A 19,734-nucleotide genomic window follows, 5' to 3' on the forward strand; every position below is an offset into this window, starting at 1 on the left:
GCAGTCTTATATTTTTCAAGACTGGAGGTCATGGTATGTATTATATTCATGATACCCAGCTCATCGGTTGGGGGATTTGATATCCCCTCCCAGTCTCAGAGAAATCTTCATAAGCTTTGCCACCTTGACACTGGAATTTCAATATTGGGAAAATAAAAAGAAAAACTCATGGGACATTTCCATACCGAGAGTGTTATAATTAATATACCTCCTGATGTTCAGTAGAATTTTTAATTCTGGGCACTTTGAAATTAAAATTCGTGGCAATGAACAGCAATACTGCTTTCCTAGACTGTTCATTGGGAAATTATATGAGAGAACATAGAATTTGTCAGTCTGTTACAAAGTGGAGAAGGGGAATGGAGATTATTTGGACCCTTTTCATAGACACCAAGATATTTCCATGCCAATTCTTTTTTACAGTTAGATAATCCATCGTTAAAAAGGGGAGAAGTATACTGTATTATGTCCTTTGGGCTTGTAGACTTTATAGATTGTTATTCTGGGTTCTGGAACTGGCCTAGATGTTCCTTTCAGTTAGATAAAATACACAAATAGAGGGACTATTGAAGTAAATATATAGCTGAAATGCCATGCTTCTCTCTCTCTCTCTCTCCCCCCCCCCCAATCTTTTCAGGCCTTTCCAGCAGGTTTTTAGATTTCTTAAAGGCTCCAGTGTGGGAGCTATCCACAGTGATATTCCAAATTACTATATAAACTTAAATGAATTAATGAATGTATCTAAATCTATTTTTAAAATTGCTTTGAATTTTAGCATTTGTTCATGGGTGAGTACTGAAGTGATTTCGAAATAGAATGAAACATCATGGGAACAAATGTCTAAAACACCCCATATTTCAGTACATTTCTCTGCCATTTTATGCAGGACACTGGAAAATTCTACAAGCCTCAAATACACAGCAATGCATATGTTACCATGGTCTATTTGGGAAAAACCGTGCACCTTTCGTATGACCTTTTAGATTATCGAGAGGAAATAAAAATTTACCAACAGCATTGTGGAGGAGAAAACCTATGTGTGTACCGAGGCAAACTGCTGGAAGGAGGTGAGCCTGAACCTCTTATTTTTATGTGGATAAACTGTTGAAGTGGTAGCAGAATTATTTCAGCAAAGCTTAGTCTGCTTATGTGTGTCCAGGGACTTATATTCCAGCTGCCTCCAACCAAGTCTAGATTTACTTTTTCATGATTGAAAATGAGGCTGCAATTACTTTTGCAGATTGTGGAAGGACGGATGTACAGGGGTGATTTAACAAAATGCAGTGGGTTAGATTAATTTTTGGATGGAGATGCATGCTTAATAAAATGCTTGCAGGGGTAAAATGAATACCAAATTATCTACATAGAAAAAGCTATAATATATCAGTGTGAACTGTTTATCGCTCCAGAAGGGAAATGAATGCAGGCTTGAGGTTTGATTCTGAATGTGAATCAATGGTGATGATGTTGACTTAAGCAAAGTTGTTCCAGGTATAATTGCCGGCCGAAATGAGGGAAGAATAGCACGCTGGGTGGAATTAATCTCATGCCATGGTCCTGGGCTATTGCTGAGGAATGATAATTTTTCTATCATTAGTTATCATTTATTTAATTTATCATAGCACTAGGCATATGTGGAAATAATGTTGTCTATGCTCAAAGGCCTTAAATCTGTATTAGACTGACTGGTTAACAACAACAACAGGGAAAGAGGTCAAGGAGTAAACAGTTGCTAATGAAGAAACTGTTAAATAAAGCTGGAGTGGTATTTGAGAAAGCCATGGGTTTTTTTTAAAAAAGAGGTTGCATAAAAAAAGAAAAGAATTGATCCATAAATATGCAAGTGAAGAGCAGAAGATACTGAGATTGCTATTGAATGAAACAGCAGATAATTAAGTTTCTAGAAAAGAGAAAAAGAAGCATTGCAAACTTGCAATAAATGATACTCAACTTTATTTTTTTTTCTCCAAAGCATTGGTGATAAGATTTGACAAGGAGAATACAGAGGTTTAAGACTGCAGTGGTCCAGGGCAACAGTTGGAAAGTAGACAGAAGCAAGCTTCAAACCAGAAAAGATATCTTTATGCAATTAGCAATTATCTTCTCTAGTTTTACCCCTTAGTTCTGGCCTACTTAACAGTGGCATTATTTTTTTAAAAACACTAAATAGGAAATTTGAGAGCTTTGGTATACGTAAAGTGCAGTGACGTACGGTGAGGTTTATACCTGGTGAGGCTCAGCTGGGCATCCTTTTGCGAAGCAGGGCAGCGGTCAGCCTCGGCGGGGGGGGGGAATTTGCATCGCGGGAGCAGCCAAGCGCCCGGGTCTGCAGCAAAGGCGCTTGGTGGCTCCTGCGATGCAAAGTGCCCCGCCGCCCCTGATGCCCTGGCCTGCTTGTCCAGGCTCCGCCGCTGGAAGTCCCAGATCGCCTCTGGGGGAAGGCTGGGTGAGAAGCGGAGCGAAGCTTCTCCGCGGCCTCCCGGCACTATGCAGAGGCTCTCGCAGGAGCGTGTGCCAGCGGCCGGCGGCCCGGAGCGGCCCCGGCTGCGAGACAAGGCAGCGCTTAAAGAAGCTGCTGCTGCCGCCACCACCCCTCCTTCGCCCGCAGGAGGAGCGGTGGCAGCGGCAGCGGCTGCTTTAAGCGCTGCCTTGTCTCGCAGCCAGGGCTGCTCTGGGCCGCCGGCACACGCTCCTGCGAGAGCCTCTGCCGCCAAGCCCCCAGGTCTGCAGCAAAGAGCGAGCCTCCTCCTTCTCCCCCACTCCTCTCTCCTCTGAAGCACGCCCTCCGAAATAACCCGCCCAACGTAAGCGTGCTCAAGAAGACATGATTCGCTGCTTCCAGATCAGGAGGCGGGAGAATTAGTGCCTCTTTTGCATCTGAACTTTTTTTTGCCTTTTAACTGTTTCTTAACTTTTAGAAGGCGAAAAATTCCTTATGGAAAAGAGGCCCCGAGTTCTCTCGCCTCCTGCTTTGGTTAACACTAAGCAGACACCAAGCCACTGTGACCTGGAATCTGGTAGCAACTATCTTGGCTTTAATTATTTAAAAAAATATATTTAAATTTCTTTCTTTTTCCTGAGGAGACTGGTGAGGCTCCACCTCCCTTGCCTCTAGTGACTGCACGTCCCTGCTAAAGTGGTATATAAACTAGATTATTCTTTCTTGTAATCCCAGTGAATATTTGTCCTCCTACACACACACGCGCGCGCGAACGCACGCATATACACATCTCTGCTGTTTGCTATGGGCATAATACCTTCTCTAACTTAAATGTATTTCTTTATGTAGTGTAACTAGCTGGTATATTGTTGCAATCATTCCATGTTGAGGTAAAAGCTTCTGCCCTTCTACATTGGAATCCGGATCTTGATTTAGTCAGTTCTCATCTAGACTATTCAAATCTGTGCTTTATTTAGAACTAAACAAGGTGTGGTGGTATACTATCGAGAGAGAAAAAGCAGCTTTACAGATAGTAGTGTCACATCTTGCTTGGTGTGCAGATTAAAATAGTCTCTATAAGATCTGATAAAAGAACAATAAAGGTCTAAATAAGCAGAAGCAGGGCTGGAGGGAAATGGATCTTGATAATATACAGAAAGAGTTGGGTTTAAATGTCTGTTTGGAAGTAGTTTTATTGTTGTTAGTATTCATCAGATTAGTCTGTTTAGTCAGTATGTGAATGTATGAATGTTGAAACTAACACTAGGTTATTGTTTTTATAGTTTTGTATTATAGTAATACAAAACAGTATTTAGGAAAGCTCACCATTTAAAATTTATTCTCCTTTATTAAATTCTGTTCATTTATTTAATGTCCTGTTCATTTATTTAAACAGCCCAAGGCTGTGAACATGTCCCATACCCCTAACTCCTCTTATTTTTCCCACAACAACATATAAAATGTTTCTGCATCTTGAAAACTTACCAAAGACAATTTGAGCATAGATTTCTCCTATAAGTACTACTTCCCTATGCAGGTATGATCCCTTTGATTTTGAAACGTGCCACCTGTAACTTACAGCTTGAATTAGTACAGTCTTGGAAGAAAGGGAAATGTGCTGGCCTTGAACTGGTTCCTTGTCTACCTTAAATGTGGTCAAAAACTCAATTATATATACTTTTTTTCAATTTTCTCAACTGCAGAAATGTTTCAGTTCATCTCTAGGAGGCATTATGGCTTCCCCTTCAGTCTCACCTTTTATCTGAATGGAATTCAGGTTGACCGATTAAGTTCTTGCTGCGAATATAAGCATCGGAAAGGTACTCGGCTAGGAGGCAAACATGGATACTTTGGTTTCGTCAATGTCGAAAGATCATCTCCTTGTTATAGGTATGCTTTGATACTGACATTGATCAACACAAAGCCAGAACTTTTAACTGTTCTGTGGAATGTCTGACTACCTCCCTGCACATATTTTGATTCCAAAATATTATTAACAACCTTTTCCATTAATTTTACAATTGCATGATTCTCCTTGGAAAATTTGGGAAGACTGTTATTTTAGGCCATAAATTACTTCAGATCTCTCTTGCCTAAGTTTCAAGACATATTTTGATTTTTTGTATAATTTTTTTGTAACACATAACATTCACCTAATCATTAATTTAGGTTATAAAATAGGTTTGATTAAATCTTTTCCAACTATCTAATTTTTATATCCACTTTCGCTTGAAAGCTGTAGAGAAAGACTCATATTTACTTAAGCCTATTTGTGTGTTCACAGAATATTTGAAGAGAAGATGGGGTATAGTAAGGCTGTTACCAAAAGATTGTCCTCACAATCTGTGGCCTCAAAGATTCGGGGTTTGATTGTAAAGTTAGAAAGAAACATATTTGCATATTCAGCTGAACATAATTAGAATCATCTACATGATTGTGGATCTAGTTCATTCAAGCTTTCCAGTGGTGTGGATAATTTTAGCTGCATTTATGAAGATCCCCCCTTTTTTACACTTTGTTCCATAAGCAAAAGTCTAAAGATATTGATAATAAAGACTCTACATGTTTAGTGGCAAATAACCAATCAGAATGCCAGTTATTTCAAAGAGACAGTGAACTATAGATTTCAGCTTGGTAAATTTAAGATATCTATTTATATGATGTAATGGCTTAGACTGGCTTAAAGTAGTTTGTTCTTTTTAATCATAGTCCTTTTGTGATATATTTTGACACTCTATTTCTATCTAATTCTATCAGGGGTGTCAAACTCAAACTCAAGGCCCGCGGGGTGCTTAGTTTTGGCCCATGGGGCTGGCCAAAATAGCAAAGGAATGGCCCGCAGTGCCTCTGCCAGCAAAAACCGAGCTCCATTTTCCCTGGCAGAGGGCTGCAGGAGGCCATTGCAGCCGAAAATGTACTGAAAAGAGGGGAAGGAAGAAGAAAGAATGAAGAGGGAAGGAAGGAAGGAAGGAAGGAAGGAAGGAAGGAGAGAGATTATAATGCGAGTGAGGGAAGGTCTCAGGGAAGTCCTTCCTTAGCACTTGGCCCCCACAGATGCCCCCAACACAAGCGACATTGAGCTGACCACACCCACCATGACCATGCCCCCTGCCCTCTGAGGTCAAACACAACCCTGATGTGGCTTTCAATGAATCGAGTTTGATATCCCTGCCCTAGATTCTATAGCCTAGGATTTTGTAGGTTGGTTATTTTCAAAGTATGTTTAAAAAGTACAATACGGAGAAACGTAAGATAAAAATTCAGAAAGATGGTTCATATATTACGCTGTTTCAAAAGACGGCTCTTCTGGGCATTCTCTGTTTGAAAAAGGTATTGATTTATGCTGATTGTGCAAATAAAAGAATATGGCATTTATTTTTAGTCTAGGCCAGGAACCTTCTTTACATCTTTGCCAGAAATGAAAACATCAACCACATCCATTTCTTCTGTAATATTTTCATTTCTTTGATGTGCAAAGTAATGACAGACCAAAAAAGTGGTGCACATTTCCCCACTGGGAAAAATATTGTATAAACAGCAGTGAACAAAATAAGGAAAGGAAAGAAATAGAAACCCCCAGAGAGCCAAATGATTTTTCCGATAAGCATACGGCACCATCCAGAAACACTTCACTTCCTCTTCAGAGCCAGATTTGCATGATTAATGTAAATGTTATGCTATCACTAATGTGATAAGCGCTTTCTGAGGACTGGAAAGCATGCAAATTCGAGCCATGGTGATACTTTTTCACTGCATTTCTAGTCTAGCCATATAGGTGTATTTATATGCCAATTTATTTTGACAAAATATCAGGCAAGAGAATAGTAAAATGCCTTGAATAATTACTCTGGGGAACAGTGTATTCTTATGACATATCGTTGTTATGCACTTTAATCATTTTCATTGATTTTGCTTTGCGTAAAAACTCCTATAATCTTCTCTATAAGCAAACTTCTTTTATTCCAACTGCAAGCTATTCTGTTAATTGATTGATTTGATTGATTTAGATCACACCTTTCTAACCAGATAGCCCTTATTTCGCTAGCTTACCTAAGCATTGGGATAGTAGGAAGAACTCCAGTTATTATACAACTATATTGTAGTCCAGTGGTTCATACAACTATATTGTAGCCCAGTGGTTCTCAACTTGTGGTCCATGGACCTCTGTGGATTCATGTTGACATCACAGGGGGGTCCACAAAGACTTGAAGAAATGATTCAAATCTTGAGTTAAGTCTTGGGGGGTCTGGGGCAGTGGTGGGCTGCTGCCTGTTTGGACCGGTAGTTCCAACGTGTGGGCCCACCCACCTGGCCTGGTGCTATCATGTCCTATATAATCGCCAATTTTTTGATGTTGCGTGCATGCGTGCACACGCTCACATTTTCAGTTCTGGGCAAACTAGTTGTTACAATATGTGATGCCCACCATGGCCCATGGCCACAAAAGGTATTAATAAGAGTTCCCTGGTGAAGAAAAGGTTGGGAACCAGTGTTGTAGCCATTTGTGAGAGCAAAGCCATTGAAATTAGGGGACTGGAGACTAAAACATATGAAAAACGGTTGCAGGAACTGGGTATGTCTAGTTTAATGAAAAGAAGGACTAGGGGAGACATGATAGCAGTGTTCCAATATCTCAGGGGTTGCCACAAAGAAGAGGGAGTCAGCTATTCTCCAAGGCACCTGAGGGTAGAACAAGAAACAATGGGTGGAAACTAATCAAGGAGAGAAGCAACTTAGAACTGAGGAGAAATTTCCTGACAGTTAGAACAATCAATCAGTGGAACAGCTTGCCTCCAGAAGTTTTGAATGCCCCAACACTGGAAGTCTTTAAGAAGATGTTGGATAGCCATATGTCTGGAACGGTATGGGGTTCCCTGCCTAGGCAGCGGTTGGACTAGAAGACCTCCAAGGTCCCTTCCAATTCTGGTATTGCATTGTATTGCATTGTAAATATTAAATGCCTATTAAAATTCTGTTGATGTAGATTATTTTTCAACATATGGGTGATGTTGACTTTCTTTATATATTATTCAAATTTATATAGCCATCCATCTCATATGTATGACTCCTTAAAAGCAACTACAATAAATATAAAAAGAACAAATAAAAAAGAACAATTCAAAAACCTATAGAAACTATCATATCAAAAACCATCAAATTCATAACCATGGTAATCACAATAACAGCACTCAGTTCAGTCCCTGGGCCAGCTTTGCCACATTCTCTGCTGCCTATGCCTGATGGCAAAATTATGTTTTCAGGATCCTTTGAAAGGCCAGCAGAGTTGGCCTATGTAGTTTCTTGGGGGGCGTTCTAAATTAAAGGTAAGATAGTCTAGATAATATAGAATTAAAAGAATGTTGCAATACTGTTGCAGTTGAAACATCAACCAGCTAGTTAGTCAAGAGGCTAATAATCAAACAGCAGTGGTCTCACCATTCTCCCACATATATCTTTTTATAAGATTATTATGAGATTATAACAGGTGAGATGGGTAACCTCTAGGTCAAGCAAACAAAAAAACAAGCAAGCAAGCAAGCAAACAAATTATGCATTGAAAGTGGCTTCTAAAAGGTACCTATATTTCAGGGATGGGTTCAGGCTGCTGCTACTGCTGGTTCACTCAGTACTGTGCACGCAGGCACAGTACTAAAAAGCTGCTGTGCATGCGCAGAAGCAAAAAACAAGGCACCTATGGTGCCGCGGAGAGAACTGGTTTGGGAGCGTGGCAGTCTGAGTTACTTCCTACTCGGCCAAACCGGACCAAACCGGTAGGAACCTACCTCTGCTATATCCACTGTGAGATTGTTCTTTCTTTAATGGTTTTTCGTCTTTATTTAATCTTTTTTTTAATTTAATTGTTTCATGTTATCTTTTTATCACTTGTAAGCTAACAAGAGTTGCTTCAACAGTGAGATGGGTGGCATGTAAATCTAATAAATAAAAAAATGACTCATGGAAAATAACTTTATTTCTACAATTTCTAAGGAAATTACAACAAAATTGAATGAAATACTGCTTCTATAAACTATGCCTGTGCAATCCAAGTTTATAGTTGAATCTGGAATATTTGCTCTCAACAAATCTTTGAATTCTTAATTTGGAATTTAATTGGGGAACTGTGGAAGAAATCTTACACATATTTCATTTTACAGAAGTTTTTTTAAAACTAAAAACGTTTTTCTCAATGATTTTGTTCATTTTGTGCTCAGCGAATTCTGATCTTAAAGTGGTACTTTGATTTCCTCAAATCAGTACATTTGCTTTTTCTCTGAAAAATTGTGCCACTATTTCCCTCAGTTTTTACATATATTATTTTATTAAGCTTATCATGGGAAAATGGGGATAATTTTCAATAACAATTTATAAACCTTGGCAATAACATGTTCACCCTTACTGCGCAGTACAATTTCAAATTTATTTTTACATATTGTACATTTTTACAATATAATTTTTTTGTCGTTTAAATCTTTCTTTCAATTTAAAGTATATAGATCAATGAGAGACACATCCTTCTGGCTCCAACTCTTCCTTAGACTTAAGAGTGGCTGTTGCCCTCAAAATTGATTTCATAAAATCAATTACCCCCATTTTCCCTTACATTAAACTTCATCCAACATTCCTTTTTAAAAAGACTAAAAACTGCACTATTTTTCCTTAATGCATTATGAATCCATTGATCTGAAGATGGACTGACAAATGGAAATTCACTCTCTCTCACAATACAGTTTTTCACTAGGATCAATTCGCTGATAAAACAATTTAAAATTTCTCCAGTTACTTTGGCAATGCTTGTACAATTCAAAATACATATAACTTTTTGTTGTATATTGTTGTATATCCATTCCTGTTTTGTTTTTTTTAAAATAGCAATGCAGGAACTTTCTCTGATTTTATTTTCTAGCACTCCATAGAATAAGACACTTTTAATAGTATGTTTTCATAATATTATACTAAATTTTTATCAGATGTATCATTACATTGGGCCTGGACAAAAAGCCTACACCTCCAAAAAAGAAGACTCTTGAAGAAAGCGCAAAACTGGAAGATTGGAAGAAAGAGGAAGTGACATACAAACCGAAAGAGGAAAAAAAAGTATTACCGTCCCACTTTCCTTCAGCTTCTGCGTTAAAGAAACGAGCTGCAGAACGTGCTGAAGAAAAGAAATTGGAGACCAAAAAAAGAGAAAAAGACAAAGATGAATTTGAGGATACCCAGAAAACTGCTATTTATGAAGGTATGGTGTGAAAAGAGAAGGTGAGTTGGTCAGTGAGGGGTCCTTGGTGCTCTCAGAGAACACTAAGGATCCCTCATTTCAACCCTGAGCTACAAATATTTTTCTTTATCAGTATAAGTTGCATGAAGGACACCCTTAAGCTGAATTGATCTGAAACAGCCATCCTGGATCTACTGTCCTCCAGGTGTGCCATATTTGAGTTCCCAGAGTTCCCAAGGCAGCTGTTGTTTTTATTTCATTCTTATCATCAATCACTCAATAAAACCAAAGAAATTAAACAGAATCTGATGTGAATAGGAACTGAATATCTTATACCAGTTGCTTTGATTGTGTTTCACAAACAGAATAGAGAGTAACATAATTAGATCTATGCTGCTTTGGTCACATATTCACTGATAATAATTTGTTTCCTTAAATCAGGGGTGTCAAACTCAATATTATTGAGGGCCGGATCAGGTTGTATTTGACTTTGGAGGGGGGTAGGGGCATGACTAGTAGGGGCATGGCCAGTTCAACATCACCTGTATCAGGAGTGCCTGTGGTGGCCCGAGCGCTCTGCCAATGAAAATGGGCTCCCGAGCTCTGGTTTTGGCTGTGGTGGCCTCCTACAACTCTTTGCCAGTGAAAACAAAGCTCAGGAGAGCCGTGTGTGCCCCCCTGCTCCATTTTCACTGGTAGAGGCACCGCGGGCCAGTTCTTCGCTATTTCCAGGGTGGCCCCACGGGCCAGATCTAAGTACCCCATGGGCTGGATCTGGTCCCCGGGCCTTGAGTTTGACATCCCTGCCTTAAATTGTTCCTTGTTGTTTCCTGGCATTGTAGAACATGGGGATGGTGAGGGCAAATGAAAGGAATAAAGGGGTAGGGGTTGTCACAAAAAAGGAGAAGTCAAGCTATACTCCAAAGCACCATTTTTAAATTTATTTATTTTATTATTTTAAACACATAAGCACATCAACAAAAACAAACACATAACTTAAAAACAACATAGGAACAATAAGTTCCAAGGTATATCATACCACAGTTCCGAATTGGTTTCTTTGCAGTTCGTGTTTTCCTACTATACATTTCTATCTTTCATTCATAATCTCCTTATTCGTTATCCATTTTTTATGTATATTTCTTTATTTATTTAAACTTAGCTACTTATGACCTAATATTATTTACCTATATTATGCTTTATATTTTTACTGTCATTTATTCTCTTACATACAGATTATAGATATACATTCACATAATTATTCTTTTTCTTTGCCATTCTTATATTATTATTATTCCATTTGGAAGGTTATAAGGTATAGTTTAAAATGCTTTGTTTACCATCCTTCGCACCTGCTAAGACACCACCTCGTTTTCTCTTTCTTTTCTTTTCTCCCTCCCTTCCTTCTCTACTTCCTTCCTTCCTCGTCTCCGTCCCCTTCTTCCTTCCCTTACCTCTTCCCTACTCCTACCCTTTTTCTTCTCCATCCTACCTTCTCTCCTTCTCTTTCTTTCTCTTCCTCCCTCCTCTTCTTCTTTTTCTCTCCCTTCTACCCACCTTCCCTTACCTCTTTCTTCTTCCCTTACCTCTCCTCCACATTTCTTCTTCCACTCCTACTTTCTCTCCTTCTCTTCCTCTCTCTTGTACCCTCCACTCCTTTCCTTTCCTTCGTTCCTCCATTCTCTACTTCCTTCCTCCCCTCCTTTCCTTCCTTCTTCCCTTCCTTTCTTTTTCTATTGTTATAGGTGTCTCTTTCAGATCCCAGTTCATGTTTTCTTGGGGATGGTATTTCCACACACCCAACTTTGTTTCATATCCTTTCCTTTTTTCTTTAGGCTTCTACAGTCTATTTTCCAGCTATCATCCTGATTTGAATTCACAAATCTTGACCCCCTTGTTTTACTCATAATTATTATTTTTGAGTGTTATTCTATTTTTTCATTTTATTCCTTTGCTCCATCCAACTATACCAATTATCCCATGTCCGATAAAATTCTGATTCTTCTTTTCCCTGTATTTCTTTCGTTAATTTATCCATTTCGGCACAGTCCATAATTTTTCTTATTATTTCATCTTCATTTGGGGTTGATTTATTTTTCCACTTCTGGGCGAAAGCAATCCTTGCTGCTGTAAGTATATGTAATATTAGATATTGTATTTCTTTTTTGTATTTCATCGGTATAATTCCTAATAGAAAGAGTTCAGGTTTCCAATCTAACTTAACCTTTGTTATTTCTTCCAACCAATTTTTGATCCTTTTCCAGAATTTTTTTGCCTCTTCACAAGTCCACCATAAATGATAATATGTGCCACGTACCGAATCACGTTTCCAGCAATTTGGAGAGGTATTTGTTGAAATTTTGGCCAACCTTGATGGTACCAGATGCCATCTATAAAGCATTTTGTAAATTCTTTCCAAAGCACCTTGAGGGTAGAGCAAGAAGCAAAAGCAATGGATGGAAACTAATCAAGGAGAGAAGCAACTTAGAACTAAGGAGAAATTTCTTGACATTTGGAACAATTAATCAGTGGAACAACCTGCCTCCAGAAGTTGTAAATAAAAGCAGGGTGAACAATTAAATTTGGCAGTAAAACACATTGTACAACTTCAGTCCATCATTAACTTTGATGATGTTGCTATTTTTTATGGTTAAGTAGAAAGGGGAACAAAAGCTCATGGACTTAAACTTTGGGGGTTAATGAGAACCAGTAAATAATGTGCAGTCAATTTCTTATCTCACAAGGTATCGTTTTATTTCAGCATATGAGGAAGATTTTGAAGCTGATGAAGAGAAACCAGTTGTGAAAGTTGTGAAAATTGTGAAAGTTGAGAAAATTGATAAAGTTGAGAAAATTGATAAAGTTGAGAAAATTGATAAAGTTGAGAAAATTGAGAAAGAAGCACGTGCTGATGATCAAATGAGTGAAAAAGGGAAGCCATCTTCCGAAGGGGAAACAGACCATTCTGATCGTGAAAGAAAGAGGAAAATCTCATCACAGAAATCTTCACGGACTTCTGATAGTGAGCGCGATGAAAGTGAGGGATATACGGAAAGCTACACAGAGGAAGAGGAAAGAAAACATGGTTAGTGTTTTTTTCCTTTAAACTAAAGTATAGCATCCTAATATCTTTTTTAAATATTTCAGAGGACTCTTCATTTTCAGGGTCATGATTAAGTTGGATTTGCATTTATTTATTCATTTGTTTATTCATTTATTTATTTATTCAATTATTTATTTATTTACTGTTTATTCTTTCTTTCTTTCTTTCTTTCTTTCTTTCTTTCTTTCTTTCTTTCTTTCTTTCTTTCTTTCTTTCTTTCTTTCTTTCTTTCTTTCTTTCTTTCTTTCTTTCTTTCCCATGTTGTCATTATTCAGTCTGATTCCACATCTGTTAATCCAAAGAGGAGTGTAGGGACAGGAATGAAGTTGACAATTACAGAATGAAATATTACGTCTGTTATGAATTATGTCTGCACTTCATACCTCAACTGCAAATACTCTTGTCTTTGCGTAGAATAAAATAGACGCTATTCTACTCTGTACAAAAGAAAAGGCATAAGAGGAGCTTTGCTTTCTCATTGTCTTTTTCAAAACTTCCCTCATAACCATGTTGCATGCTTTTTCTTCTCTGCACTCTGTATTAGAAGAAAACAAAGGCGAGCGCACAGTTGATCACTTCGTTTGCAAAGTCTGCTGGTACGAGCAATGTGTTCTATGCATTGTCCTCTCTGAGTTGGAGGCATATTCTTCTCCCACATTTTTACCACTATCTTGCAGGGCAGCCAGTAGAACTCCCTTTAGCATTGTAAAGTGTCAATTGCTGTAAGAGTATTCTCCCTGTGCATGCCTGTCTGTCTGTTGGTCAGCCAGCCAGCCAGCCAGCTGTACTAGAGATCTCTTGTCCCATCTTTGTGATCTTGCACTTTATGGTCCACTATTTCTATTCACCCTGACTTGGTTCCCACAGTGAAATGTCCCAACCTCAAGGTGAAAAATATGTGTTCATGGGCCAGTTGGGTTCTAGGTAGGGAACAAAAGTTTAGTGCGGCAAACCCTCAATAATTATTGGCACAAGGAGATTAAAATGTCACAAGATTTGTTTCAGGAGCATAAATAAGTTTTTGGGTAACCTCTCTCTTTTCCAGTCAGCATGACTGATGGAGATAATTATTTCCTGTATGTATTTGCAGCCACCCACTTTCATAAATAATCTAGTGGGAAGCATGTATCTCATTTCCCGTTCATTAATACAAAAAGTGTAGAAGCGGGTCTAAAGTAGAGCACATTTGCAAGATTATGGAAGCAGCCAGCTTTTGGGCTCCATGTTGATACAAAGCTGATTTTTTCTTGCTTCTTTTCTATTTTGCTGTTTTTGGTGTGGCTGTCACGTATTCCACTGTTGCCACTGAAGCTGCTCCAGACTTTCCTATGTTTACTGCTTATCCCTAAAATTGTTCCTATTTTGACAGGCCTTACATGAAAGAACATTGTTTGATTTCAAACCAAATGTTAATGTTGTTTTTAATTTCATATTTTCTGTGTGAAAATATAGGCAAAGGTAAAGCAACTGACTGGGAAACGGATGCATCTGCCCGAAAGATTCAAGGTGTTTATAGGAAGCATAAAGGTCAACAGCAAACTCAGTCTGTCAAACCAGGTTTGAAGTTGGTTTGCGTGAGAAAAATCTTGGTTCTGATCAAGACAAATCCAATTCTTACATAGTCATTGACTGTGGCAAATCATAATCTTGCAGCTTTGCTAATCATCAATAAGCATAATTGCACATTTTGTTCCTTTTTAAAAACGTTGGCATATCTTCTGAAGCTTGTGACCAAATCACAACAGGTATTCAGTTACATTGCCTCAAGGATCTTTCAGAGATTTTTTTTTTAAATATTTGGACCACTGATTCAACAATGATCATATTGGGTGTTCGGGAAAGTGATTAGCAGCTAATTTTTGCTTCCAAATGAATGTGAGCAATTTGCGTGAACTTTCTCTTTTGTAGGCATTTTTCTGTAAGGCACCTGCTATCTATGTGATATGGATACCATACAGTAAGGGATGAGAAGTCTCGCTTTGTAATAGAGGATTGTCCAGACAGGGATGGTAATCAGAAGGCCAAGGACCATCCTTTAATTGTCTATTTCCATTATTCTTTGGTTCTACTGACTATAGAACATTTAGATGGTTGTTAAAAGCTCACCCCCATTTTTTTCAGGTCCCTGGATGCCATGACTGAATTTGTTTTATAGCTGAAAAAGATATATCCGAGCAACTTGATTTGACATTGCATAATTTATTTTGTTGGAATGGAACAAAGTAATTTTGTCAGGGTGCTTGTTGATTTAATTTTTTGCTTACATTATCAATGAATTTCTTATTTAAAAGTGTCTGATTTGCATCTTATGCTGGACTGTTCAGACATAGAGGATGCATTACACTATAGTTTCTTTCCTTTCCTTCTTTCCATTTCTGTGCGCGTGTGTGTGCATGTGTCTGTCTGTCTGTCTGTCTGTCTGTCTGTCTGTCTGTCTGTCTGTCTGTCTGTCTGTCTGTCTATCTATCTATCTATCTATCTATCTATCTATCTATCTATCTATCTATCTACATTTTCAGGTAGTAGTGCAGAAAGATTTTTGAGAGACTATATATTTTTTATTTATTTTTGACTAAAAATTAAAATTCAAGCACTGTAGCAGTAGACTTATTTTTATATAAATACACTGGAACAATGATCCACAAAATCTGTGCTTATTCTTGACAGCTATAGACTTGCAGGTCTAATTGAAGGCAAAAAATTTCTCCCAATGTGGAAAATTTTAATAACCTCTCCAGATAGATAAGGAATCTTTACTCTTTTTTTTCCTCCCATTGTTTTGTTGAGAGCTGGTCAGAGAGTTTGAACTTACATTTTTCAGATCCTGGTAGGCCATAATCCTGTGAATAAATCAGAAGGACTCATTAGTTAGAGAAAACATTTCATGGTGTTTTGCTGAGGGCTGCAAACAGCAATTTTGCTATTAGTCTGTTTATATTCTCTAAAATTCTGGTAATATTTTTAATGAGCTGGCTAGCTCAAAGATACTGTGGCTTTTTATATTCTTGGAGATTTAAATCTAATGCTATTTTGCATATTCCTCATAAGCCATGGCAAAACGAGCATCACTGACTTCTGTTCCCAATTGCATCATTTATGCTTTGTATAAAAAAGGGGATAATATAAAGCTCCAAGTTGTGTGTTTTTCAAATGGATGGAGTGATTGTGCACTCTGTGTGTGTGTGTGTGTGTGTGTGTGTGGAGAGAGAGAGAGAGAGAGAGAGAGAGGGAGGGAGAGAGAGAGAGAGAGAGAGAGAGAGGGTTAGAGACAGAAAGATAGATATTGAAGGTAGTGTGTTAGAAGACACCAATGGCTAATTGTCATAAATAACTAAATTGATATGTACTTTCAGATTTGGCTTCTATTTTGCTATCCTTTTTGGCATTTGGCTTCATGCACCCTATCAAAACGCATAAAGTCATGAAGGTGATCCCTTATGGCAGTGAAGGCAAACCTTTTCAGCACAAAGTACCCAAACTGAAATGTGTGTGCATGCACATGCATGTGCGCGCCCCAGAGCACTGGAAACCTGAAGACCAGCTGGGCAGTGTGCATGCGTGCCCCAGCCAGCTGATATTCAGGCTTCTACAAGTGCATGAACGCTGGCTAGGTGGTCTTTGCATGCACTGGAGTACCGGAAACCCGAAGTCCAGTTGGCCAGTGCCCATATGTCTGTTTTTGGGCTCTTTGGGGGCAATTTTCAGGTTGCTTTTGGGCTGTTTTCAGGCTGTTTTTTGGGTCATTTTCAGATTGGTTTTTGGGCTGTTTTCAGGCCGTTTTGGGCCATTTTGGGGGATGTTTTCAGGCCATTTTCCAGTGCTCCAGCACCCACGAAGACCAGCGCTGGAAACCAAAAGAGCAGCTGATGACATCACGTGTGCCCACAGAGTGGGCTCTGCATGCCACGTCTGGCACACATGCCATAGGTTCACTATCATGGCCTATGGCAACTAATACTGTGTAGCAGAATGTTATGTACATTGGTTGGGTTGGCCACTCATTGCCGCCTCATAGGCTTCCCATTTAGCCCTCGAGGGGAAGACGGAGGCTTGAATGAAAAGGAGCAAGAACAGAGCCAGGATTTGCTGCTGGTGGTTTTGCCCATACGATGTTTACCTCCTTTTGAGAGGAAGAGCAGTTTTGCATCTTGGAGCGGAAGGAGGAGGACGCGACAAGAAGGTAGTAAAACAGCAACCTTTATTCTAGCAGAGTAAACTATGATTAACCTGGCGTGGTTCGCGCCAAACATTTATACCCCCGGGTTTGAGCAATGAGCCAATGGGGCGTCGAGTGTCTCGGCCAATCAGGGAAGAGATTGAACCGGCTCCGCCCGCAAGCCAGTATTCAACACCCCTCCCCCCCTAGTCAAGTACCCTCACGAAGGGCAAACATAGTCCTGTAGATAGGTGGGACGGTGCCGCTCTCGTCCCGACCTTCGTAGCTCCCCGGCAGCTGTCGTCGGGGGGGGAATCGCCAACAGAGGCAAGTCTGTGGCGGAACGGTGATCCTGTGATGCGGCCCCGAGAGATGGCGCTCCAATTGTCTGAGATGGTATCTCCGCAACAGCCGGAGTATCCGACGATGGACCCGTACAATCTGGTTGGAATATATGGTCAGAGTCTCGATAAAGGCTTTGAGGGAAAGAATGGCCAAATGAGGCACGTCTGTCCGAAAAGTTCGTATCGGCTTGTCCCCCGTTCCCCGAGGAAAGGCAGTCCGTTGGGGATAAGGTCATCAAGGGTAGCTCACGCTGAGGGCGAATGTCTGGGGGGCCCGGGCCATCTGTTTCCGCAGGGAGGCGGCGCCTTAACTGGTCCAAGTGGCGCCTCCATTGCGTTCCGTCGGCCAGACCGGCCCTGAAGGAACAGGGGCCAGTCAAAGCTGTGATTGTTGCGGGAACCCACCGTGGATCCCCTGAAAAGGAACGAGCCCAAACGGGATCCCCTAACTTAAACGTATGGGACGGAAGGGCCCCCAAGTTGCTCGGTAAATCCCCTGCATAAAGTGGATGGAGCCTATCTAGGGGGGTTCGCAATCTCCTACCCATCAAGAGCTCCGCAGGACTTTTATTAGTTGTTGGACAGGGTGTAGAGTGCTGGCTCAAGAGATAGGCCGCCACTCTCTCCTGCCAGTCACCCTGGTCCATGCGGCCCAAAGCTTCTTTAGCTGAGCGAACTGCGCGCTCCGCCCTACCGTTACTAGCTGGATGATACGGGGCTGTGGCCGCGTGTCTAATCCCTTGCTCTGCCAAAAATTCTTGGAACATAGTGGAGGTAAACTGGGGCCCGTTGTCTGAAACTATCACATCTGGTAGCCCGTGTGTGGCGAACATCTTACGAAGAGCCCTCACGGTACTCTCTGCCGTAGTGGAGGTCATGATTACCAACTCCACCCACTTAGAGTAAGCATCAACCACTATCATAAAGTTTCGGCCGTGAAAGGGACCGGCAAAATCAATGTGTAAACGGGACCATGGGCCTCTAGGGATTTCCCACTCACGAGGGGCGGCTGTGGGGGGATTCGGCCTAGAATTTTGGCATATTCTACATCGACCTACATAATCTGCGATTTCCGAGTCTAACAAGGGCCACCACACATAGCTACGGGCTAAAGCTTTCATTCGCGCTATACCTGGGTGATTTTTATGGAGCGCGGGCAGGATTCGTGCCCGTAGAACTTTGGGGATCACTACCCTATCCCCCCAAACAAGGCAACCCCCGTGAAGGGCAAGTTCGGCTTGTCGTGCCTTAAACGGTCGAAATTCTTCCGCTACCTTTTTTTCGGGCCACCCCCTCAACACCCATGAAGCTACTTGGGACAAAATGGGGTCAGCCTTTGTGCAAGCTGCAACATCCGCGGCTGAAACGGGGAGATCGGATTCAGCAATAGACAAAATGGAGAGAGAGGGCACGAGGGCTGTGTCCGTCTGTGGCAAAGGGCAACGACTCAGGGCGTCTGCGTGCCCTAGCTGCTTACCCGGACGGTATACCAGCGCATATGAATACGCCGCTAAAAACTCAGTCCAACGTGTCATGCGGGGAGACAAAATGGGGGGGGTTGGCTTATCGCCCGCCAATAGGCCTAAAAGCGGCTTGTGATCCGTAACAAGGGTGAAATTCCTACCGTAAAGGTAGTCATGAAAACGCTTAATACCGGACACTGCAGCTAGAGCTTCTTTGTCAATTTGGCTATAATTTCGCTCCGTTGACGAGAGCGTCCGGGAGTAGAAGGCTATAGGAGCCTCTGAGCCGTTCGGGAGGACATGGCTCAGGACCGCCCCTATGCCATAGGGAGAGGCGTCACACGTTAAAACTAGGGGCATCCTGTCGCTATATTGAATTAGGACTGCTGACGAGGTTAAAATGTCCTTTATAGCCGCGAACGCCTGCGCTTCACGGCTACCCCATTTCCAGGCCGCTGACCGGTCAAGCAATCGATGTAACGGTTCAGCTAACGACGCCTTGTGGGGAATAAAAGGGGCATAAAAGTTTAAAAGCCCCAGGAACGCCTGCAATTCCGCCCTCGAGGTGGGTGCAGGAGCGTTTTTTATGGCCGCAACTTTCGAGGGAGTGGGGTGGATGCCCTGTGCATCAATAAGGAATCCCAAAAACTCTACTTGGGGAACAGCAATTTCGCACTTGCTGCGCTTTAGCTTCAATCCAGCCTCCCTAAAACGTGTAAGAACCTCCCGCAGTGTTTTTAGGAGTTCCAGGTGGCTAGGGGCTGCAACCAGGACGTCGTCAAAATAAGGAACGACGCCTGGGATCCCATGGAGCAACCGCTCCATGAGGCTCTGAAATATCCCTGGGGCAACCGAAACGCCAAATTGGAGGCGGCGGCAACGGAAAGCCCCGCGATGGGTAACAATGGTCTGGGCTGTAGCCGCATCATCGTCTACGGGAAGCTGCTGATAGGCCTGTGCCATATCCAGCTTGGCGAAAATGCGGCCTTGCCCCAAAGAGTGAAGTAGATGT

At 41.0% G+C, this 19,734-nt stretch overlaps 1 protein-coding gene across 5 annotated transcripts in view; it reads left to right on the forward strand.

Moving 5' to 3' along the window:
- Window positions 1-19,734, forward strand: part of ERICH3 (glutamate rich 3) — a 77,138-nt gene that overhangs the window by 32,316 nt on the left and 25,088 nt on the right. For all 5 annotated transcript variants that reach the window (XM_087719460.1, XM_087719461.1, XM_087719464.1 and 2 more), the window contains 4 exons: window positions 887-1,067; window positions 4,144-4,330; window positions 9,409-9,677; window positions 12,418-12,741. In XM_087719460.1, the coding sequence (XP_087575586.1) occupies window positions 887-1,067; window positions 4,144-4,330; window positions 9,409-9,677; window positions 12,418-12,741 (961 nt within the window). The remainder of the gene's footprint in view (window positions 1-886; window positions 1,068-4,143; window positions 4,331-9,408; window positions 9,678-12,417; window positions 12,742-19,734) is intronic.

Source organism: Thamnophis sirtalis, unplaced genomic scaffold (genome assembly GCF_051295495.1).
Source record: "Thamnophis sirtalis isolate CommonGarterSnake01/CBP01778 unplaced genomic scaffold, rThaSir2_p1.2 scaffold_7, whole genome shotgun sequence".
Classification (NCBI taxonomy): Eukaryota; Metazoa; Chordata; class Lepidosauria; order Squamata; family Natricidae; genus Thamnophis; species Thamnophis sirtalis.